This window comes from Onychomys torridus, chromosome 2 (genome assembly GCF_903995425.1).
Source record: "Onychomys torridus chromosome 2, mOncTor1.1, whole genome shotgun sequence".
Taxonomy (NCBI): domain Eukaryota; kingdom Metazoa; phylum Chordata; class Mammalia; order Rodentia; family Cricetidae; genus Onychomys; species Onychomys torridus.
Genome location: NC_050444.1, coordinates 77,059,280 through 77,083,523, shown reverse-complemented (window position 1 = coordinate 77,083,523; position 24,244 = coordinate 77,059,280). Strand labels below are relative to the sequence as shown.

General features: G+C 44.8%; 2 protein-coding genes across 5 annotated transcripts in view; one reads left to right on the top strand and one right to left on the bottom strand.

Moving 5' to 3' along the window:
• The window catches only part of Elp1 (elongator complex protein 1), a 63,446-nt gene extending 49,538 nt beyond the window's left edge, over positions 1–13,908 (top strand). For all 4 annotated transcript variants that reach the window (XM_036178146.1, XM_036178149.1, XM_036178147.1 and 1 more), the window contains exons 30-37: positions 1,414–1,476; positions 2,017–2,077; positions 4,151–4,264; positions 4,957–5,053; positions 5,850–5,977; positions 6,789–6,943; positions 9,009–9,135; positions 13,104–13,908. In XM_036178146.1, coding sequence (XP_036034039.1) covers positions 1,414–1,476; positions 2,017–2,077; positions 4,151–4,264; positions 4,957–5,053; positions 5,850–5,977; positions 6,789–6,943; positions 9,009–9,135; positions 13,104–13,171 — 813 coding nt within the window. In that variant the 3' untranslated portion in view covers positions 13,172–13,908. The remainder of the gene's footprint in view (positions 1–1,413; positions 1,477–2,016; positions 2,078–4,150; positions 4,265–4,956; positions 5,054–5,849; positions 5,978–6,788; positions 6,944–9,008; positions 9,136–13,103) is intronic.
• Positions 13,909–20,774: 6,866 nt separating this feature from the next.
• Actl7a (actin like 7A) lies at positions 20,775–22,260 on the bottom strand. Its single transcript, XM_036177244.1, has one exon. It carries the CDS (start codon positions 22,211–22,213, stop codon positions 20,891–20,893), a length of 1,323 nt encoding a protein of 440 aa, XP_036033137.1. The 5' UTR covers positions 22,214–22,260; the 3' UTR covers positions 20,775–20,890.
• Positions 22,261–24,244: the final 1,984 nt, after the last annotated feature.

Genomic DNA, 24,244 nt, shown 5'->3' with positions numbered 1-24,244 from the left:
TTCTCTTAATACTCCGAGTTGCTGGGAGGAAACGTCTGTTCAAACTCCCAGTGTTTGGCGTATTTCATTCTGCAGCTGTTTGCTTCCTGCATTGTCAAGCTCTGGTGGAGGTAGATGCCTGCTTATGGACACGACAGATGCTATTCCCTTTTATTTCTGTTAACATTCCTTAAACACTTGATTCTGAAGTTGACTTTGTGTGTTGGGAATACAGCCCTTCCAGCTTTTTTAAAATTAGGGCATGTCTTTCCATTGTTTTGATTCATCTCTGTACAGTTTCATTCTTAGGTTGAGTTTTCTGTCCATGCTCAGCACTTCTCATGAATCCATCTTATCTCCACTGTTGGTTATTAAGTGTTCTGATGCTTGCTCTGGGGTTTAAAGTAAATACCAGTCACAAACTAGAGCAGGATCCTGACAAGGGCATTTTCCGTTGCTCCCCTTCTTCCTTAAGAACATTCTAACTTTACAGATATTGTGACTAGGAAATTTTTAAATGGCACAAAAATGTGTTTCCTGCTTCTTCTCTTTCAAAAGAAGCTAAAAATGTGAATTTTTATTTGGTATTTTTTGAGCTGTAAGAATCTTGAAGCTGCTAGGTGGTGGTGGCACAGGCCTTTAATCCCAGCACCGGAGAAACAGAGGCAGGTGGATCACTTGAGTTCAAGGACAGCCTGATCTGCAGAGTGAGTTGCAGGACAGCCAGGGCTACACAGAGATACTCTGTCTTGAAAATAAAAATGAAAAATTAGAAAAAAAATCTCAAAGGCACTCAAAATATATCAACAACCTATTCTCAAGAGTTGAAACCATAAAATGCTTAGGGGAAGAGAAGGGTAGCCATATCAATACCTTGGCAGTGGTATTAGACCTGACACCAAAAGACCAGCAACCAAAACTGAAACCTATAAATGAGATTCCATATAAATGAAGAATTATCAAGAATGTACAAAGACAGCTTAGAGAGTGGAAGAAAATATTTTCAAAGTATTGATTTGATAATGGTTTTATATCTTAGAATATGTGAAGAACTGTAATCCAACAAGAAACAAGCCAACTAGGCAATTACTGTTTAGTTCATGATATTTTTCAGGATATAGTCTTGTTTTCAGTTAAGCCTGGCAGTGAATCTGGGGAAAGAGCCATTTTTGACAGGCTTGTCTTCTGACTTTGATGCTTGAGGATATAAAGAAAACTTGCTTCCCTTGTGTTTTGTGATCATTCAGAAGACTCACCCCCCTTTGTCTTTTGTGCCGTGTTTTTGGAGGTTAGTATCCAGTAGATATTTGGACAGAAAAGAGGCTGAGAAGTGGATCTATGTGGGCTGAGGCTGCCTGGGAAGGTGAAGCGGCTTCTGAGGCTGCTGCATTCACCTGTGTTCACCTGTGTTCCTCCTCACTCTTCCCTTGTCAGGATTATGAAGAGGCTGTGCTCCAGCTGCTGGAGGGAGCTGCCTGGGAAGAAGCTCTGAGACTGGTAAGAGAAGTTCTGAAACGCTTCTGCTCTGCTGGGTGCTGAGGGAGAGGGCAGCTGGGGTCTCCCATGTCTTCTGAGTAAGTGAAGTTCAACAGAAAGGGCTCAGCTTCCCAATCCTGAGGATAATTGGCATCTAAAAGGCCATTTACAAACCTGGCCTTAGCTGGGCGTCAGTGGAGCACACCTTTAATCCCAACACTTGCAAGACAGGAAGGCAGATCTCTTAGTTTGGTGCCAGCCTGGTCTACAGAGTGAGTTCCAGCACAACCAGGGCTACACAGAGAAACCCTGTCTCAAAAAAAAAAACAAAAACAAAACAAATAATAATGATAATAATAACCTATCCTTGTTTATGTTTGGAATTGGCCTTCATATGCAGCATACTGCTGATCTTGTTAAGATAAGTTGCATTTCCTTGGCAACCCTTAGGAAGCCTGATCCTCAGGAAAATGTCCTGTCCCCTCCGGCAGTGGTCTCTGTCTTAACTCTATTGTGTAGAAGTATTCTTGCCTTAAAATACTGCATTTATTTCCCTCTTAGGTATACAAGTATGACAGATTGGATATTATAGAAACCAGCATAAAGCCTTCCATTTTAGAAGGTGAGGATTACCTATGGGTGGTGTTCTCTTTTAGAATTAAGGAGAAAGAGAGAAAAGATGGATAGGACAGGGCTCTTTATATTACTGCATTTTAATATGTTCTGCTGACTCCATCATAGTTTTTAAGAATATGTTAAGCTGTTAAATGATGACATCGAAGAGATTTGAGTATTGAAAGCTGTGATATCTTAGTGTCCCTTGCTAGAGCAAACCTTGGCCTCATTAGCCTGCCTCTACCTGAAGGCTGCTGGCACTGAGGTAGATCACATGTTGGTAGTGGTAGTTGTGGGGAATCTTTGTGCTTGTGATAGTTAATAAACTTGGATATGCACTGTATTATGAGTAGTTTATCAGTGGTGACATCCCTGTATTTTATTCCTATTTTATTATTTATTATTAAGATAAGTGCCCACCTGCAATTTAATTTCACATTCTACAGAAGTTGCAGGGTGTATGTGTGGACACAATCATATGTCTTTATAGAGAAACAGGAAGGAAAAAATAGAGTAAAATGTCATTGATGGGTAAATACAGATGGAGAATGGTGTGTTCTGACTAGTACAAGATCTCAAGTAGGCTGGAAAGTTTTTAAGATAAGATAAACACTTTTTGCAAATAAAGTGCGTGGCTCTAGAAAACAGAAGGATTAACTAACAGCTGCAGAATGTTCAGGTCTCTGGGGCCCCTTAAGAGCAAAGTGGGGAAGAGCATCAATGTCACCTACAAGTCTTAGGGAGTTCCTGTTGGCTTTGCTGCAGTTTTAAGCAGGGCTGCCTGGTGAGTGATGTTTGTGTGCACTCACATTCCTACCCTGTCTGTTTCCCCCCTCACTGTTCTAACTAGAGCTGTGGGTACTTTTGCACTGTTTGCTGTAGTCATCCAGACTGAGTATAGAAAGCAGCATCCCCGACCCTGCTCCTTCATCTGGGCTTCTCACCATTGACAGCAACTGGAGATGCTGATAATTCTTCTGCAGGAACCTGATTTCCATGCCCTTAGAGAGTTTAATTTATTTGTATTTCCTTTTATTCTGCTAGTGTTTTTTCCACTGGACAGTAATTTCAGAGGTCATTAGAAGCCTTTATTCCACACCCACAGCCATTTCCATGGGTGTTCCAGAAGGAGCATTTAGGTTCCCTCCATCCTGCCTTTGTTAGCAATTCCCTGCATACTCCCTTTGTTTTTTTCTTTTTGCATTAGGTATCAAGTCTTCACTGATATGATTTTGTAAATTTAGTGGTTGAGAGTATTCTGGGATGGTATTGTGAGGGGGTCTCTGCAGGTGTCAAGGCAGACAGTGATCCTCGAAGAGGTGAGACTGAAAACTCTGTTCAGATGATTTCAGGGAGTCTGATGCCAGGTGCTCTGTTGCCAGTGTGTTTAAACCCAATATAATTTGGGGAAAAGTTTCCTGGTATACAATCCCTAGTGCCCATGGGAGCATAATTACATCAAAGTTCTCCTCTGGGTACATGTCATTTCTTCCAAGAAGATGGGTTCTGGAGATGGGCTAATTGTATTAGCTTCAGGGCCTAAGGAAGGCTCTGGCCTGGTCTTGGTCATACAGATAGTGTAGGAGTCATTTGAGCTATTAGCCACCTCTAGTCCTGGTTGTGGGAGCTTGGGGAGCCCCTGGCTATACAAGTAATGTGAGGGTCATTTAGATTAATGACTAGCCACCTCTGGTCCTGGTTGTGAAACCTTGATACAGCCTAACCTAACAGATAACACAGATCTCCAGGCTATTCATCATCTCCAATTCCCAACTTTCTGGATGGAAGAACAGGTTTTATATCTTTTCCATTGCAAAGACAATGCTGAGTGCTTAACATTTCTGGTTTCCTTGAAGGCTCTGTGGGTGCAAGGACCTTTTTTGTTCCCAACAGTATTGATGAACTCTGAGATCTGGTCTTTCCAACTTATTAATGGAATGAAAAAGTCTTGGTTGGTAGACCTGGATACATTTTTTGTTGCTGTTGAGTTTTAGACCACCTTTATCACACCCCTTCACTTAAGTTTTATCTCTTTGCTTAAAAAATCACGCTCAAGGTATTCTTCGTTTTGCATCCTCAGCCCATAAAAATTACATGGCCTTTCTGGACTCGCAGACAGACACATTCATTCGCCATAAAAAACGTTTGCTGGTGGTTCGAGAACTCAAGAAACAAGCACCCCGGGTGCCTGAGGGTGAGTGCCTCTGAGAAGCCCGTTGACTCTGTGGCGGTGTGTGGAAGATGGCCCCCGGGCACCTTGACTGTGCTGCTGGCCTGTGTCAGTTTATAAAGAGAAAGGGATGGTTTGGGCTCATGGTTTGGGAGGTGGAAGAGTGTTGGCGCCAACATATGTTTGACATTTAGGGAAGGCATTGTCTGGAAAGCAGGCTGACGAGAGTACCTGTGTAAGAAAGTGAGGACAACACCAGTCTCGCTGCACAGACCCACAGGACGCAGGATGCAGGACTGAACGTCATGCATCCCTTGCTTTCATCATGTCCCGTTGAGGGTTAACCTCCACACGAGCTGCTGAGTAGAGACAGACTACTCCTGTTGTTTTCTTGCTGTGGCGTAGCTGCCTGAAACTCCAGGAAGTCTGTGTTGGAGAAGTGCTTAGGGTCAGAGCCAGGCAGAAATCAGAAACTTTCCCACCTTTACCCGTCCGACCAGAGCAGTGACATCTTCAGTATTCACGAAATGAGTTTCCTAATTCCTCCCCACCTACCGCTTAGAAAGGAAAAGAAGAACTGTGGAAAAGCACAGATGTGTAGTGAGAATAATGAGTGTATGAATGTACCTCATTCGTTTTGAGATCCACTTTGTACTGTCCACCGTGCTGATTGAGTGTATGGTCACTTCTGTCTGTGTCTGGTCTGTCTTTTCTAGATCCCCAGGTGGCCCACGCTCCGGAGTCAGAGCTCTTCTCGGAGAGTGGCAGTGAGCTGAGTAGCAGACAGTCCCACAGCACCTCCAGGGCGTCTGCGTAAGTATGAGACCCAGTCGGCATGGACAGTGCAGGGGCAGGGAGAGAATGTCCTCAGGCCAGTGTACACTGTACAAGGACTTCCAGCTCCTCCTTGAAATGAGGCTGCCTCTAAAGTTCACTTCTTACAATAGAACTCACATTGGTTTCTTCTTCCTCCTCCTCCTCTTCTTTTCTTTACTTTTTTTTTCCTTTTTTCTTTTTTCTTTTTCTTTTTCTTTTTTTTTTTTTTGAGACAGGGTTTCTCTGTAGCTTTGGTGCCTGTCCTGGATCTCACTCTGTAGACCAGGCTGGCCTCGAACTCACAGAGATCCGCTTGCCTCTGCCTCCCGAGTGCTGGGATGAAAGGCATGCGCCACCACTGCCTGGCTTGTTTTTTCCTTCTCTTCATTGTTCCAATGTGTTATCAGGTAAACTTTATTTTACCTTGTCCTTTATTTTTTAAGACAGGGTCTCACTATGAAGCCCTGGCTGGCCTGGTATTTGCTGTGTAGACCAGGCTGGCCTCTCATGCATAGAGATCCACCTGTCTTTACCTCCTGGGTGCTGGAACGAAAGGCGTATGCCATCACTCCTGATCTTCCCCTGCATTTTAATCCAAACTGAAGGGAGAGACAGCTCTTTAGCTGTCCTCATTTGCCTCTCCCTAGACTCCACTGGTTACATGTGGCTGTAACATCTCTTTACTAACGTCTCCCAGATAGGAATGCTGTCTGTAGATGCTCTGCTTTCTTAGAAAGTGGTGGCCAGCAGGCACAGGAGGAGCCTCCTTTTCACCATCTCTCATTTCTGACAGGAGGTCATCTAAAAACCGGCGCAAGGCAGAGCGGAAAAAGCACAGCCTCAAAGAAGGGGGTCCTCTAGAGGACCTGGCGCTTTTGGAGGCTCTGAAGGAAGTGGTACAGAGCATTGAGAAGTTGAAAGGTATGGTCTCAGTGCTCACCATGATTCTTGACCACAGAAAGTAGCAAGCAGTACCACAGATAGGCATGCTGTATACATAGTTAAGATGCAATATGGGGCTGTTGAGATGGCTCAGAGGCTAAAAATTCCTGTTACCTAGCCTGGCAATCTGATGTCCATCCCTGGGACCCACATCACAGAAGGAAAGGTCACCTCCATGAAAGTTGCCTTCTGATCTCACAAACAAAATGTTTACAAACAAACAAGCAAAAGTGATGCTGTTTTCGAGGTAGAGCAGTGATTCTATAACCCGTGGGCCAGGACCCCTTTGGGGGCATCAGACAACCCTTTCACAAGGTTGCATATCTGATGTTTACAGTACATCGCAGTAGCAAAATTACAGTTGGGAAGTAGTGGTGAAAATAAGTTTTGGTTGAGGGTCACCACAACATGAGGCATTATATTAAAGGATTGCAGTGTTAGGAGGGTTGAGAACCACTGAGTTAGAGGGGAGACATAACCAGTCAGCGGGAAGCTCATGTCCACACACATTCCTTAGTCAGCCCTTCCCAGCCCCTAAAAGAGAAGCCTTCCTGTGAGCTAGTTAGTAGTGCTTAGGCCAGGGACAGGACAGCACAGCACAGCTTTCTGCTCGTTCACTGAGTGTCTCTTTCCTTCTGATGTGCTGAATTACGTAACTTTGGGGAAGAAGAGGATGGAAGAATGCATCTGTGGGGTGGCATTAGACACTGTTACCTGGGAAAGAAGTTACTGTATGATTCCAGCCTGAGCTGGGGCTACAACTCACCGCTTCCATATTTCTTCTCTCCAGATGAAGTGAGCACTATTTTAAAGGTGCTCTTTCTCTTTGAGTTTGAAGAGCAAGGAAAGGAGTTACAGAAGGCCTTTGAGAGTACTCTGAAGCTGCTGGAAAGGGCAGTTCCAGAAGTCTGGACTCTTGCCGACCAGCAGAGTGCAGTCACATCTGTAAGTTTCCTCCGGCACCACGTGTAGTCTCGCCCTTCGCCCCGTCATCCCCAGAGTCAGGAGTCAAAGAAGACTTGCTCTTCGAGTGTCAGAGTCCAACTGCCTTAGCTTTGTCCTTACCTCGGCAGTCTGGTTGCCTGTTTCGTGTTAAGGTGAAGTAGGTTATTATCTTTCTTTTCAGATAGAGCAGCTCTCATAGGGATGATTGGAAAATCCTCAGTGACAGTGGAGTAGGGAGGGGAAGCTAGAATTAGAGTTGATGTCTTCCTTCCTAGGTCTGCAGTCATGGAGGGGGTGGGTGAGCTCTCTGTCCCACGAAGCATTGCCATGTATTAGCATCCATCTGGTTTTTAGGCCTCTGCTGGCTACTTGAGCCCTCGAGTCTACTGTGGAGTTTTGATTAGGATTTAGAAAGGCTGGTTGTCACTCAGAGTTCAATACAGAAAACAGAATCCACACCTGCTAATTCCCCGCGGAGAGTTTAATACATGGTTGATTAAATAAGCATTGAAGGGCTGAAAAGGCAAAAGAGGAGATTGAGAGGGAAACAGAATGGCTGGAGAAGTAGCTTCTACCCCTGCAGAGGGAGGAAAGGGGAGAGCTTGGGGATGGTGACAGGTCGAAGCCCGTTTCTGGTTAGGGAGAGAGTTGAGGGTGGGGGTCCTGATGAGGCTGGTTTCAGTGTACAGAGGTGAGTGGAAGCTGGAGTGACTAGCCCTTAAAAACAAGCATGCTACTCTCCCTTCCAGCCTTGCGCTCCCCTAGTCCCTGTCGGTGGAACACAACAGGGGAGCAGCGTGAAGAGAAGAGGGCATCATGCCCCGCCCCGGCCTCACTGGCTCTCCAAGGGTGGATTTGGTACTTAGCGACAGGAGGTTGCAATCATTCCACTGGCTAGAAATGTGTTGGATTCTAGGTTTTCATTTCCTAGGTTACTGGGGATACTTCCCTGGGTGTTTTACCAGAATGTTTGGAAGGTTTGATAAGAGGGTGGATATTTGTAAAGAGCACTTTACAAACCACAACAAGAGCAGGGCGGTGGTGGCGCACACCTTTAATCCCAGCACTCGGGAGGCAGAGGCACGGGAATCTCTGTGGGTTTGAGGCCAGCCTGGGCTACAGAGTGAGTTCCAGGAAAGGTGCAAAGCTACGCAAAGAAACCCTGTCTCAAAAGACAAAAAAACCAAAAACAAAAATAAAACAGCAGCTAAAAATCTGGATGCCGCAAATGTTTGAATTTACTATTATGGGTGTTGCCTAGAAATGCAATTATCTTCAAAACTGCAGTGTTTTGAAGTCAGTAATTTAGAATGCCTCTCCACTTTTGTTCAGATCACATTACTTTCTAAGGTACCAACTGTGTGACTCTTGTAGGGAAAATATACATATTTGCTTTGTTTGCCGGTATGGAAATGGGCCATGTTCAGGGTGCCATGAGTCACTTTAGGTGCTCTTGAGCTCACGGTGTTACTGCTGACAGTGTTCCGGCAGGGACACAGGCAAAGGTAAATGAGAGCAAAGCAGAGGGCTGGTATCTGCCAGAGTCTCACTGCAGCATGGACCCCAGTGACATCCACCCATATGATGACACATCTGTGTGTTTCTTTTAATATAAAAATTACTATTTCTTACAGTTCTTTGAGTAGAATGGATCCTTTGTGTATCCCATATACTTTGATTTTCCCCTCCCCATAGGTTATGGTCTGCTCATTTGGAAAAGGCCAGGCAGGTATTGTTTAGAGCCCCTTCTCCTCTGTTACCTGTTTCTGGGAGTCAGGAGACTTAGAGGTCTGAGATGGGAGTAGAGAAGCTGGCATGGGGTTGGGGATTTAGCTCAGTGGTAGAGCGCTTGCCTAGCAAACGCAAGGCCCTGGCTTTGATCCTCAGCTCCAAAAACAAAAAACAAAAAAAAGAAGCTGGCGTGTTGCAGTCACACAGGAAAGGATGCTATCATGTCGGTACCATGGCTGAGAAAGACAGCAGGCTCAGTTGCTCCTAGTGGAGACATTAGGTCTGCCACCACCTGAAGCACAATCTCTGCTCACATAACCTGTTTTCCTCTTAGATCCTAGGTCCGAGTTCCACTGTGAATAGCATCACTGCCTCTTACCAGCAGCAGCAGCAGCAGCAGCAGCAGCAGCAGCAGCCACCGCTGCAGCAGCCACCGCTGCCGCCTCCTGTCCCTGTTCTCGGTAAGTGACTTCTCTCTCCACATTGTCTCCTGCTGCACACGGAGACTGCAGGTGACTGACTGCAGGGAGGTCAGCTGTGTAAGGGTCCTTTGAATTCTGAGCCACATTTCAAGTGGCTCTAATACTTCTGGTGGTGGTGGCTTGGAGGGGAGGATACAACATGACTTATATTTGTTTGTTTGTGTTTTTGGAGACAAGGTCTCACTGTAATTCTGGCTAGCCTGAAACTCACTCTACAGATCAAGCTGGCCTTGAACTCACAGAGATCCCTGTCTCCCAAGTGCTGGGATTAAAGGTGTGCACCACCACTCCCGGCACAACATGAAATTGTATGTCTGTCTGTGTAAATGGACTCTTGAGAAATCTGTGCCTATCTGTCTCTAACATCTCTCCCCTCTCTCATAGTGCCTGTATTTACAGCTGACGTAAAGCCTTGTCTAAACCAACAACAACTTGGCTTTAAAAAAAATGCAGTGACAGGTGCATGCCCGTGTATCCATGCACATATGCATGTCACAATTGCAGCATGAGCCTGAAAGTGCACACCTACACACGTGGGAGACTTCTGAGTTGGGATTTCGGCTATTGCAGTTACCCTTCCCATCTTCAGAACATTTTTAGGGGACGGATATTTGTATCACCTTGCAACTGATGTTAGAACTTGAAGGCACATCTAAATATTGTCATTTCTGTACATTTCCTGCTTAGTTCAACCTAAAACATTTTGTTTGTCATGAGAGATGGTTCTCAGTTACATGACATAGTCCTAAAAGTTTGGGACCATCGAAGCTTCATCTTGAAATTCACTGGCCTGTATTTGACACCTAAGTATTTGCATTTCCGGTGGAAGCTCCACCATCCCAGCCTCCTTGGGCTCTGGGAAGCTGCTGGTAAATTCTAAGCTAACTGCCTTTGAAAACTTCCGTTACTTGCTCGGGTGTGACAGGCAATGGTCTGGAATCGTTTTCATGGAAAAGCTGTGCTGTGATAGCGTTTTGATGACATTTGGAGTAGGCCTGCATGTTCCCCAACACCTTGGTTGTCATCTTGTCTCTCATCTGCCGGGAGTTGTGGTCCTTGTTCCTTTCTGCCTGGGATTTGGCAGGCTGCCTTTGCCAACACTTCTGCAGGAAGACTTATCCTGTGAACAGAGACTTGGTCTTAGACCTAAGGCCGTTTTACTATTCTGTTTTGTTGTCTAGTCCCTACACCCATTCTTGCTGCTGGTGATGACCTTCAGGAGAGCTCCAGTCACCCCTTGCCCTGAGTTTTTCTAGTGGCTGACCAGCATCAGAGGACACTTCTGCTTTTCTCTGTAAAGTCTGTAACATGTGAGGGCTCCTCATCTGAATTTATAACATCAGTGTCCTGTGGCTCCAAGGCTGGGTGGTATTTAATTACATTTTTTGTCACTGTGACAAAATCACCCCATCATGTCAGGGACAGTGTGTTGGTAGGAGCAGCTTGCTGCTATGGTGGCAGGGTTAGGTGGCAGCTGATTGTAGCATGACACCAACCAGGAACCAGAAAGGTCAGGTTCAATCCAGGCAGAAGCATAGCTCATAAACCCCACTTCAACTCAGCTCCCGTGTCTGCCAGCTGTGCCCCATGTCCAAAAGGTCCTACAATCTCCCAAAGCACTGCCACTAGCTTGGGATCAATTGTTTAAATACCTAGGTTATGTGTATGTGTGGTGGCTTTACATTCAAATCCTAACAGGTAGGAAGGGGTAAAGTTGTGATTCAAAAGTAGTTAGTTCCATTCAAATAACCCCATTGCCCTTCCCCAGCTAACAGTCGTGTGAATATACTCTCATTACTGGAGGCATTGGCAACGCCTGCAGGTCGTTCTCTGTGGGATACAGGTCATACAGGTCATATAGCAGCACTGATTGGTTGATCGATTGCAGGTCTTGCAGAAGTGGAGGATTTCATGACATAGCTTGTAGTGGTGTTGGGAAAGTTCCAGACTTGAGGCTGGATCTTAGGGTTTTGAGTGCTTCCCAAGGGGATCTGACTGGTAAAGCCTCACTGAAGAGTCATCAAAGTATTAAAGTATTTATTAAAATAATTCTTGCCTCATGAAAGTCAAACATGAAAATGTAAAACACGCCCTCTTTTGCTGTCAGTGGCCAGGTTGTCAACCTCCTGCCCATAGTTTGATACTTATTCTTGGTTAACTCTGGAATCAAGTATGTTGTAATTATGTCCTGTTTTTAAAAGACAGTAGATTCCTCTATAACTTTTTTTAAAGATAAAATCTCATTCAAGCTTTAACCACTGTGAAATTATGGACCTTGTTTAACCCCGTTTTGGTACTGATATTCTTTTATAACCAAAACTCATGGTGGGCTTTGTGTATATAGTTTGGTTTGGTGGTGGTGGTGGTGTGTATTTCTGGGAAATGCTGGGCATAGTAAACATGGGTAATTAGAAACTGTATGTTCAATAGGAAAATCTGGATTGCAAAGTACATTGAAGAAAATTAAAATTTGATCCTCACAAGATGACACAGGGCTGTGATCAGGCAATTTATAGTTAATTTATGTGTGTATAAGCATGTGTTTGTATAAAGTACAAACTCATGGTTTAAAAATTCTCTTGAAGATGTTTGTTATGTTGCTAAATATTTTAAAATCATTTTAATAGTACTTATGCAGATATACTGCTAGAAATTTAATTATTAGCAAATAATGAGAGGAACAGCTTTAAATATATATTATTATTATTATTATTATTATTATTATTATTATTATTATTTGTTCTTTTGAGACAGGGTTCCTTTGTGTAGCCTTGGCTGTCCTAGAACTAGCTCTGCAGAGCAGGCTGACCTCGAACTCACAGAGGTCCGCCTGCCTCTGCCTCCTGAGTGCTGGGATTAAAGGCGTGCACCACCACCACCTGGTTCCTTATATATACTTTTTTCATGTCTGTGCTTCCTATATATGGTTCCTTGTCAGATAAGAGACTCCTAAAGTCTAAATGAAGAAATACCAAAGTTTTAGGTCATAAAGACAGAATCCCTACCTGAAACTGCACCCTGCTTCACTTTAAAGTCAGGGTTTTGCTGACTGTCCTGTTCATAGAAGTCTACTAGACTTTGTCATTCCATCGACTTGCTCTCACATGCTGGCATGTTTTATTTCATTCTGGAAATTCGGAAAATCTTCACACATAGTACAGAGAAGAGGATCTTAGGTGTACAATTCGACAATGTTTTTAAACATGGACACTGCAGGGTTGGAGAGATGGCTTGGGGTTTGAGAGCACTATTCTTGCAAAGGACCAGGGTTGGTTCACCTATAGTGCCTTACAAACCATCCAAAACACTTCCCTAGGATTCAGTGCCCACTTGGCCTCCACAGGCACTGTGTGCATATGGTGTAGGTACATATATGCAGATAAAACATTCACGTACATAATACACTGCTGTGGATGATTGATTGGTAAGTAAAACACTGATTGGTCAGTAGCTAGGCAGGAAGTATAGGCGGGACTAAGAGAGAGGAGAATTGGGAGAACAGGAAGACTGAGGGGACACTGCCAGCGGCCGCCAGGACAAGGAAGATGTAAGGTGCCGGTAAGCCACGAGCCATGTGGCAAAGTATACATTAATAGAAATGGGCTGAATATAAGAGTAACAGCTAGACAGTGGTAGGCCTGAGCTAATGGCCAAGCAGTTTAAATAATATGAGTGTCTGTGTGTGTATTTTATAAGTGGGTTGTCGGACTAACAGGGCTTGGTGGGGGCTGGAGAAAAGGTCTCCAGCTGCAAAACACATCTAAAAATTAACAAACAATAAAACTACTGCCTGTGCCTGTTCAAATACTGACTCTGCTAATGAACATGCCTGAAGCCTGATGCCTGTCCTCGTCTCTGGGCAGGGCTTCCAGGCTGTGCTTGCTTTGACCTACAGAGTTAGGAAGGTTGCAGGCCCATTATCGCTTCTCTTCCGTTCTTGCTTTCAGATGTTGGGGTTTGTGTGCCACCAAAGATTGACCAGAAACACCTGTGGAAGCTGAGCCTGCTGGAATGACGGGCCTGTTAGGAAGGACCGTGGGAAGACCATTTGCCCACTCCCTCCTCATTGCTTCTGGCTGTCGCTCCTCAGAGGCCTGGCTGAGAACTGGGATGGAGGATGGACTGTCTTTACACTGCCTGCAGCTGCTATGCGCACCAGCGGTTAGTTAGCACTAGGCAGTCTGGGTCTTTTTTGGGGTGTGCATCTCAAGTACTATCAGAACTTTGTTTTAGCTAACATATTACAGTCTTTTTTTTGTAATTGCTATTTTTAGTTGGGCATGGTTGGCACATGCCTATAATCCCAGCAACTCAGGAAGCTGAGGCAGAATGGATTGGTGCAAGGTTGAGACCAGCATGGGCTACAGCAGGACCTTATCTCAGAACAACCCAACTTGCTGTTCTTGTATTTAGTGCTATTTGAGAACGTAGTTACTAAAGCAAAAAAATTGTGAACTTGATTCTCATTCAGATCCAGGCTTGGTTTCCCTTGCAACTTTGGACAACTATCATTGATTTGATCCTTAGTTCCTGTTGTTGATAGTGAATGATATTTCATTCTACCTCAAAAGAAGAAGAAGAAGACGACAAGTGGAATCACATTTCAAATTGTTTTGCATTGCTAGTGTAGTGTATTATATGAAAACAGGCTGTTAGTGCTGCCGACATTTAGTTGATGTGATTGCATGCATGGCTGGCATCTTTTCACCCAACTCAAAGCAGAATAAAAAGTTAAATGTGTTTGGGTCTGAAGCATCGACTCAGCAGTTAAGAGCAATTACTGCTTTTGCAGAGGACCTGGGTTTGATTCCCAGCACCCACATGGCAGCTCACAACCCTCTCTTACTCCAGTTCCAGGGGATCTAATGCCCTCTGCTGACCTCAGTGGGCACCAGGCAAGCATGTAGTACACAAACCTACATGCAGGCAAAACACTCATACATACGAAATAAATAAATCTTAAAAAAAAAGTTTTTTTCTTAATTAAATGTGTCATTCGGCCAGGTTATGTGCTACCAGCTTTAATTGGGCTAAACCTCCTTGTGGTTTGAATGAAGATGAACCCCATAGTGTTAGGGAGAGGCACTAGTAGGAGGTATGGCCTTGTTGTAGGTATGCTTTTGTTGGAGGGAGTGTGTTACTGGGGACAGCCTTTGAGCTTTCAGATGCATAAGCGAGGCCCAGTGTCTCACTGTCCGATGGTCTGGATGTAGAACTCTCAGCTACCTCCTAGCACCACGTCTGCCTGCACGCCACCATGCTTCCTGCCATGATCGTGTTTCCCACCATGAAGACAATGAACTAAACCTCTGAACTGTAAGTCAGTCCCAGTGAAATGCTTTCCTTTATAAGAGTAGCTGTGGTCCTAGAGTCAGTCTCTTCACAGCAGTAGAACCCTACCTGAGACACTCCTTAACTGCACTGTTGTAGAGACTGTTTCATTGCCCGTGTATATTCTGCTGGAGAGTCATCAACAGTAGGATGAGATGGACTGGAATCTGTTGACAGTGTCCTGCACTTCAGTAAGGGGTAGACAGCAGGCATGGTATGGTAGCAGGGTTGGGGTTACTTTGTTCTCTAGACACTGCCTCCTTTACTGAGTCCTGTTTGTCTGTCCAGGCAGACTCATTCACTTTCTGTGTGGTGTTTACCTGACCTGCTTCATTCTGTTTCCAAAGGCTTTTGGAAGAATGAGATTAGTTTCTCTTTTTTGTTGTTTAGGAATAGTCAATTTATTTTAATAAGAGGCTTTTTAAGAATTCTCTGACAGTTTTCTACATGAACATAATGAATTTTAGTTGTTCCCCTATCTCTACTGCTGAAATCTTCTTTCTTCCCTAGAAGCCACTCTCCTGTTTTCATGTCTTTTTAAGTTCACTTGGGGTTGCTTGCATGAGCAGATGTGGAAGGCTAGTTACTGGAACTCAGGGAATTTTTTGTGGGTATATCACCTAGGAAAATAATGTCCCTCCCCAACAAGAATTTCATAGCCGATCCTGGAGTACAGTTAAAAATCTCTCTTATGCTTTTAATATCAGAACCAGGCTTTTATTACTATGTGTAAACTAACAGAGAATGCTGCTTTTGACCCTCAGTATATAGATTACCCAAAATTGTAATTTTAGAAAGACTAACCTAAGTATTTGCTATATAATTCAACTTTTCTGTATATTTTTTGATGTTTCATTGAATAGAAAAAGAAGACAGTGTACATTGTGCTTTGGAGAGATCTACTTTTTGATTCACCCTATAATGGGTTTACTACAATTAGATATCAGTTTCAAATGCTGTGAGTACTTTGTAATGACTCTTTGTCAGGGATCAGTGAACACTGTAACTTACTTGTGTGGCATTTGTTGTATTGGAATGCTCTTTCTTTGGATAACAGTGAAGAATCCATGCTAACAGACTAGAAATGGGGGTAAATGTGCCTGCTGACAATGGTGTAAATTTTCACAGATGCTCACTTTCTTTAATGTTTCAGCATCTAAGTGTGGTAGTGCATGCCTTTAATCCCACTGGGATCTTTGAGTTCAAGGCCAGTCTGGTCTACATAATGAGTTACAGGACAGACAGCCACAGTTACTTAGAAAGACCCTGTCTCAAACAAACAAAAACATAATACTACAGCAAGAGGAACTAATTTGTACCATTTATGGCCACTCTTATCTGTGTAGGAGTAAATTTTGCTGATTTTGAGATAAGTAGGCATAGCAGGCCCTCTGTATTGAAGGCTGAGACATGGAGGGAGCTGTACGGTGTGGGACAAGGGGAATGAGAGCTAACTTTGGAGAAAACTGTCAGTTAGAAAGCACATGGTTCCCCAGGCTCTAGCTCAATGCAAATTCTCACCACAATAATTAAAAGATCTTGATTTCTCTGGCTCGTGTTGAGTAAGGGTTGTTCTCTGGCCAGTGTTGTCCTGGAACTTGTCCAGTGCTACGGCCATCAGTAGGTAACTTGCAGAGAGCCGTCTTCCTCCATCAGTAGACTTCATATTCACACTCTCAAATCTGGGACAGAAGCCAGTATTTGGAGCTGTTGAGGGATTATCATTCTTAATTTGTGGTGCTGGGTCTTGAACCCCAGTACCCTGTGCGTGCAAATCAAGTGAGCTACACTCCCAGTCCTAGTGTTTTTATGTCTTTATAGCTTGTAGAACTTAGCACTTCTACACATTTTAAATAATCTTTGTCTCTTTATGTGTACACACAAACACACAAACACACACACACACACACACACACACACACACACACACAAACACACACGTATAAAACTCACTGTGCAGTCAAGCTGGTCTTGAACTGGCTACAGGCCTCCAACCTCTCTGCCCCTGAATTCTGGAATTAGCGTGCTCTACTTACCCCAGTTGAAGGGCATTTAGAAACAAAGCAAAAACCTGGCAGTTCTTAGTAATTTAAGGTGATTGCAAGTTGGAAAGCAAAGTCAGATTTTTTTCCCCTCCTTGTCTTACTGTTCTAGTGCAGTGCAAAGATTCCATGACCAAGGTAGCTCTTGTAGGAGAAAGCATTTAATTGGGAGCTTGCTTACATTCAGAGGATTGGCCATCACTGTTATGGTGGGGAGCATGGATGTAGGCAAGCAGGCATGGTGCTGGAAAAGTAGCTGAGAGCTTTACATCACTGGACCTGGCATGCGCTTTTGGAACCTCAAAGCTCACTCCCAGTGACACATGTCCTCCCACAAGGCCATGCTCCTAATTCTTCTCAGACTGCCACTTACCGGTGACTAAGAGTTCAAACGTAAGAGCCTCGGGGGCCCGTTCTCATTGAAACCACTCCCTGTTTTGCCAGTCCATACTGCATAAGCCCACGGGAGTCTTCAGCTCTTGCACATGTGGATGAGGATTGAAACCTCCACATACATATAGCTAACTAAATGCTCAAGGTAGGGCAGTGGTTCTCCACCTTCCTAACGCTGTGACCCTTGAATATAGTTCCTCATGTTGTGGTGACGTCCAGCCATAAAATCATTTTGTTGCTACTTCATAACTGTAATTTTGCTACTGTCAGGAATTGTAAATATCTGATACAAAAGGGTCATGACCCACAGGTTGAGAACCATTGCTCAAGAGGCTGTACCCACCTAAGGCTCCCTTGGTCCAGTTTGGCAACCCTGAATGGTGCTCTTGACTCCTGAGCCCTGTGTTCTCTGTGCTTGTAAGCCCTTTCCTGGGCCCTGAACAACCCTTACTCTCTTTACTCAAAAACTTCCACAGACATCTTGGTATAAAGATGAGGATTTGGGTTCTGAATCCACAAACTTCAGTGTCCTTGAACAAAGGAACTTCACTTTTCTGAGCTACCTATAGCCATTTTGAGTGACATTCTTTGCCTGAGATGGGATTTAGGCAGGGTATTTTCAATTTCCCTGCCTCTATTGACGAGATAGTTGTCTAAAAAGACATCATGACCACGGCAACTTATAAATGAAAACATTTAATTGAGGGGGGGCTCACTTACATTGTCAGAGGTCCATTATCATCATGGCCAGGAGCATGGTGGCATGCAGGCAGACATGGTGCTGGAGCTAACTCAGAGGCAACAGGAAGTTGACTGACACACTGGGCGGAGTATAGGAAACCTCAGAGCCTGCCTCCACAGTGACACACTTCCTCCAACAAGGCCACACCCACTCCCAACAAAGCCACACCCCCTAATAGTGCCACTCCCTTTGGGGACCATTTTATTTCAAACCACCACGATAGTAGTACATATTTTCATCCCGAAGTAACAAACTTGTCGTGTTTCCTCCAGTTAACTGTTGAACTTAGATGACATCAGAAATACTAAACTGTTACATGTTTCTCTGTGTGAAGCCTTTTCTACTGGGACAGGTGGATCCAGTGAGAAGTGCTTTGAGAAGGAATGCTGCTGTATTAGCTTTCCGTTGACATTCTGTGTCTACGCCTGGAGCTTCCTGGAGACTCCCTTCAGAAATCATTTCCCACCCTCCCTCATCAAGACCCTTCACCATCAACCCCTATGGATCCAGAGATAGAAGTGATTTATGATTGAAAAAAACCCTTTAATGAATTTTAGGACACTGAGTCTGAGGGTTTATAGGCTTTACCAACGCTGAGTAAAGAAGGCATTGAGAGATGGAGATCTAATCAACCTGACTTGTCCCTTAGTGAGTGCTCCTGGGTTGTTGCCAATAGAATAGTCTAAGAAGAAACTGAGGTAAGATGTGTGGTGTGCCCAACTCTTGTCTGATCTCTGACTCTCCAGGGCAAGGCTTAGTCATCTTGCCAAACCATGGGCCCTCAGATGTCTTCCCACTGCTGTCTCTAACCCCCTACTTCAGCTTGTCCCGCCAGTCTGGGTCCAGGCTCTGACGTGTGAGGCTTTCTATTTGAAGACATCCAGGCAGACCTGGAGTTGGGTGAGTGGCTCTTGAGCCTCTGCATGGTAAAGATGCCTGTTTTCTAGATGCTTAGTCACAAATGTGACTAAGAACCCCAGTAACACTTAAAGGCTCTTGATTAAGAGCTGAAAGTTGTAGCTATTGGAAGCACTCCTGGGGACCAGATCCTGAAGCATGTATCTGCTTTCCATCAGCTGTAAGTGTTAGTTATTTAGGTGGCGCTCTTGCCCCGCGAGGAACACGTCCCGAACACGACAAATCCACAGAAGAGCTGTTTATTAATATAGGATAGGAAGAGACGTGGCAGGCCTGTGTGAAGGACACACGTGAGTGAGGAGAGGAGAGAAGAGGAGGAGAGGAGAGAGAAGAGAAGAGACCTGTGCAAAATGGTGCCGGCTTTTTAAAGAGTGGGCCGTGCATTCGTACAGGACCGCGTGTGGCTACTCCATGCATGCGCGTAGATTACATGGCCACAGGCTTTACGCAACCATGTAAATCCACGGAGTCCTAGCCACTCGAGATGTTCTGACCTGGAAATGGCTATTTTGAACTGGAAATAATTAGGCGGTCCGCTGGGCAAGCCCAACCATATGGACATGTTGTAATTTTCTGTCAGTAAGAGCAAGCCATTGATCAATACAGAGAAACTGATTGGGGTGGCTGGGCTGGAGAGCCCAGCCACATTCCAGACCTGTGCTTGATACCACCACTGGTGTTATCACAACAGCAACGGGTGCTGCAGCCACATCTTGGGGGCAGTGGTAGCCATGGTCCCCAGATGGCTCGTTCCCTCTCCCATTTTAAATCTGTGTGCCCAACCAACAGAAACACACAGACACATAATAAAGACAACCACACATTCATACACCTGAATGGACCAGGGGAGTCCAGTGATGCCTCCCATGGATCCCAGACACTGGGTTTGCATCTGCAGCCTTCCTGTCTTTTATGTCCTAAACAGAAGACACCTTAGTCAGACTTACTCTGGAGGTGACAGACCCGGTGACTGTTTTGTTCCCTCGAAGGCATTAGGCAACGGTTAATCAGAGGGTGTCCTGGGACCCTGGGATGTCTCAGGTTGTATATCCCTTAGAGCTCCTCCCTGTTCCAAGGGGCTTTGAGACACCCAGAGTGTGTCAAGGTCTGGTCTCTGGGGATCTCGCTGGGGTCCCCAGAAATGTGAGGTATCCACCAGAGAAGACCACTTGGACATGGATTCAAGCCAGAAAGTATTTATTAGCTGACAACTATGATGGGTGTTTGGGACCCAAGCGTAGCACTGAACCTCTCTCAGGGTGAGCTTTTGAGCACAAAAACCACATCCTGTGTTGACACAGCTCAGCAAGAACAGTTCGCTGGAAGGGAACTACAGAAGCCGGAAAAGCAAGGTTAGTACATTTAGGGACCCTGGCAGAACGATGGACTGGTGGGTTAGCTCTTTGTTCTGGTTTTGTCCGGAGTTGCTGCCTGTGTGCTGGGTTCAAGGACTGCATGGTGCTTCCATCATAGTATCTTATCAGTTGTGCTAAGGTCTGGGGCATGTTACAGTCATAATATGGGAGTCCTCAGCAGCCAGTCACCCTGGTGGCTGACTCTAAACCAGACTTGAGACATAACTGGGGAGTAAGCAGGCTGTTAAAACAGGGTAGATTATCTTCACCAGCATGTTCTAAGCCGTCTGAGTTGGCTGTCAGATGTGAAACATTGCTGCTTTGTGAGAGACTGAACTTACTCAGTATTCTATGGGGAATTGTGGATGGGGATCCCCTTGTATCTTTTTCTTTCTTTCTTTCTTTTTTTTGAGACAAGATTTCTCTCTGTAGTTTTGGAGACTGCCCTGTAACTCTGTAGACCAGGCTGGCCTCGAACTCACAGAGATCCACCTGCTTCTGCCTCCCAAGTGCTGGGATTAAAGGCGTGCCCACCACCGCCCAGCTCCCCTTGTATCCTTTAACACCATTTTTAATAACATCATTTACTCTTAACTTGTTTTACCACATTTTTCCTTAAACATGTTTTAACAACAGAGTAGTCCCTACAGTGGGAATCTCACAAGGGCCAGAATAATGTTAGAGCAAGTTTCTTCCAAGAGAAACTGAGCAGTTGGCATAGTGCATGTCTGATCCTCACAGCCCTCTCCGCTCCCAGGTTTGTGCATCATTTAAGGTGATGCTACATCTGTGTGGCTCTTACTCTGTCAGGAAATAGACACGCTGTAAGGGAAGGGGACACCAGGGGTTTTTAATGCTACAGGACTGAACATGCCAGCTCAGCACCGTGTATAGGTGTTCCCTCATGTAGTAAAGCTGACACACTGTCACCACAGTGGCCATGCTGCATCAGTTCAGAAGCACCTTCTGTAGAGGAAGAAAGGCCCGTGTTCCTCGTACTCAAAGCGGTGAACCCACAATGGTTGGAAACCCTGGAGCGAGGCCAGGATAGAACCGCCAGTCCACACTGCAGTGTCTCTCTCGGGTAGAACGTTCACCTGTGGCATGTCATTGGGACACATGCTGCTCAGTTCCTTCTGCAGACGGTTAGGGAAACCCCTGAGCATAGTGCTCCCCCCGCAGAGCAGGATGTTCCCCATGAGGTCTCGTTTGAGTGCGATGTCACACTTGTTAAGGCAGGACACTGTCTGGGTGTGGAGGCCCAGCTGCATGGACTTGATCAGAGATGGCTTGAAGAACATCTCTGAGCAGAGGAACCTCTCCTGGCCCAGACGGATTTCTTTTCCATCAGGCAGAGTGTAATGGATCTCATGTTCATTGGGAGGGATTTTCTTCTCCTCAATGGGGTCTAGGGCCACAAAGCAGCATTTTGTCTTGATGTTCTCCACAATACTGATATGGTCCTCAGTGAAGTATTTCCCAGAGCTGTTCATCAAGCTCATCAGGTAGGCCGTCATGTCAGATCCTGCATAGTCTAGCCTCCCCGTGATGCTAGGCAAAGGATAACCCTCATAGATGGGAACCACATAGGACACACCATGGCCAACCTCCACCACCAGGCCTGAGGTGCGACCATATGAGTACATGGACAGGCGGGATTGGTAGGCGATGTGCATTGCAGGCGTGTTGAAGGTCTCAAACAGCATCTCAGCATATTTCTCTCTGTTGGTGTGAGGGCTCAGGGGTGGGTCTGAAACCAGGACTGCGTGCTCCTCAGGGGCGATCTTCATCTCCTGTCGGAAGAGGTATTCCCAGATGTCCTGTACTGTGTCCCAGTCCACAATGATGCCATGACGCAGGGGGTTGACCATCTTGAGATGTATTTCTGGGTTAAGGAGCTCATGCCCCACAAAGGTCTCTTTGCGATTATCCCCAGTCTTGGCTGTCTCCATGTAGGGCTTGCCCACTGTTGTTGAGATCTTATGAGTGGGCTTTGGCAGGCCAGCAAAGCCACATTTACAGAAGCCAGTGCCAAGATCCACAACCACTGCTTTGGTCACCCCTAACTTGGGCCTGTCCTTCGACACAGTTGTCTTATCAGGAGCTTCTGTCTCAGCACTGTCCCGACGGACCCATACTGCCCTCTTTGCTGGGCCATCCTTTAGGGAGGCAGTCTGGAGGAGCTGTGTCTGCATGGAGGCCTGGTTGCTGGATTTCTTGGCAGGCCCATCCCCCATGTCTGCTGCCTGTGGAGCCCACATGCTCTCCAGAGACATACTGCCCTCAGAAAGCTCTGGATCCTGCTGGCTACAAGGCCTGAAAGGCGTAAATCAGAGGACAGCTTGAGAATCTGCCCAACAGTGACATCACTGATTGTGACATAATCCAGTGACCAAAGACTTTGTAGATACTGGAGACTTTGTTAGGGTACATCAGAGATATTTATTATCTTTGACCCCCCCCCCCCCCCGCAGTTTTGTAGTTAAGCTTGATTTATTCATTCAGTTAATGTTTGTCGAGTGCCTGTGACATTCAAGGCATCTAGGAATACCACAGTGAAGAAGCAGCAACAGAGTCCTGCCCTTTCTTGTCTACATTCTAGTTGAAGACTAGACTATTTTTGTTGAACAAAAAATAAAATTTAGCCGAGCAGTGGTGGCACACACCTTTAATCCCAGCACTGGGGAGGCAGAGCCAGGCGGATCTCTGAGTTCCAGGCCAGCCTGGACTACCAAGTGAGTTCCAGGAAAAGGCACAAAGCTACACAGAGAAACCCTGTCTCAAAAAACTAACTAAATAAATAAATAAAATTTAGAAAAATGTTTAGAGAAAAATCAGAGGAAAGGGTGGCTGTGCCGATGTGGCTCAGGTATATAGCTGGAAAGTTTTTCTCCGGGTCCGCCAAGCCCTCCTAGTTCTGCAGCCCACTCAATCACTCAGAAGCTCATATTAATTAAAACCGTTTGGCCTAATGGCTCAGGCTTCTTGCTATTAGTTCTTATATCTTAAATTAAACCATTTCTAATCATCTATAAGTTGCCACGCGGTTTGTGGCTTACCGGTACTTTTACATCTTGCTTCCTGTGTGTCTGTCTGGCAGCTCCTCACTCAGCCTTCCCCTTCCCAGAATTCTCTGCTTATCCTGCCTGTACTATCCTTCCTGCCTGGCTACTGGCCAATCAGCATTTTATCAACCAAATCAGAGTAGCACATTCATAGCATACAGAGCAATATCCACAGCACTTCCCCTTTTCTTTTTTTTTTCAAAAGGAAGGTTTTAACTTTAACAAAGTAAAATTACATATAACAAAACAATTATCAAGCAAGAATTATTGTTACAATATCTAGTCTATTTATAATATCTAGTCTATTTGTGTTTGACAAAATTAAAGAAGCTATCTTGTGAGTCTAAGTTTTCATATCTAACTTATCTTTTATTATAACTAAGGAAATCATAACTATCTAGTCTTCAACTATATCAAAGACCTCAGAAGGATATAATATTACCTTTGAAACAGGAGAAGGATGCAAGCAATTTTCGGGAGTGTTGCAAGAGTAGAGAGACAGCTGGCAGCCTGGACAGTCATCCAAAGTTCTTTTGTAAAGTTGGGAAATCTGTCTTCAGCCCACAGGCCTAGAGTCTCTTAGTCACTTCTCTCTGTGTCCTGTAGAATCTCTGGCAGTTTCCTCTGCAAAGCAGGAACCTGAAGGACCATTTCGCCAAGCAAAGCTCAGTGGTCACCTTCCTATGGGTCCTGCATGTCCAGTTGATACATCATTTTGTCAAGCAGTCCAAGCAAGAACAGTTTCTTGCCCAAATGGCTATTTTTGCCAAGAAGATAAAACTCCATATGGAGTGTCTTCAATGCCCATCCTCCTCTCTGTTGTAAATCAGTGCTGCCAGGAGCAGACATGTCTCACTGTCCAGAAAGTCTACATTTTTAAAATATTTTAAATGGCATATTCCGTGGGTCTTTGAAGTATTTGAAGATTACCTAATTGAATTATATCTATGTATACCTAGAAAACTTAACATGACTATAAGTTTGACTATCATAGAAGACTAATCTGTATTTTTATTTATCCATTACAATCTAAATGAGTTACATAAACATAATACCTCAAACAAGAGTAGGAATACACACACACACACACACACACACACACACACACACACACACACATATATATATATATATATATATATATATATACAGTATAACAAAATTAAGTTTAAACTTGTATCAATAAACTAAAATCCATAGCAATGTAAAATATTTCTAAACAAGTTTTTGCTCTTTAAAAGT

What these genes read in the sequence shown, in the direction of transcription:
- Actl7a (XM_036177244.1), bottom strand. Translation starts at nt 22,213, where the DNA reads ATGTCTCTGGAGAGCATGTGGGCTCCACAGGCAGCAGACATGGGGGAT.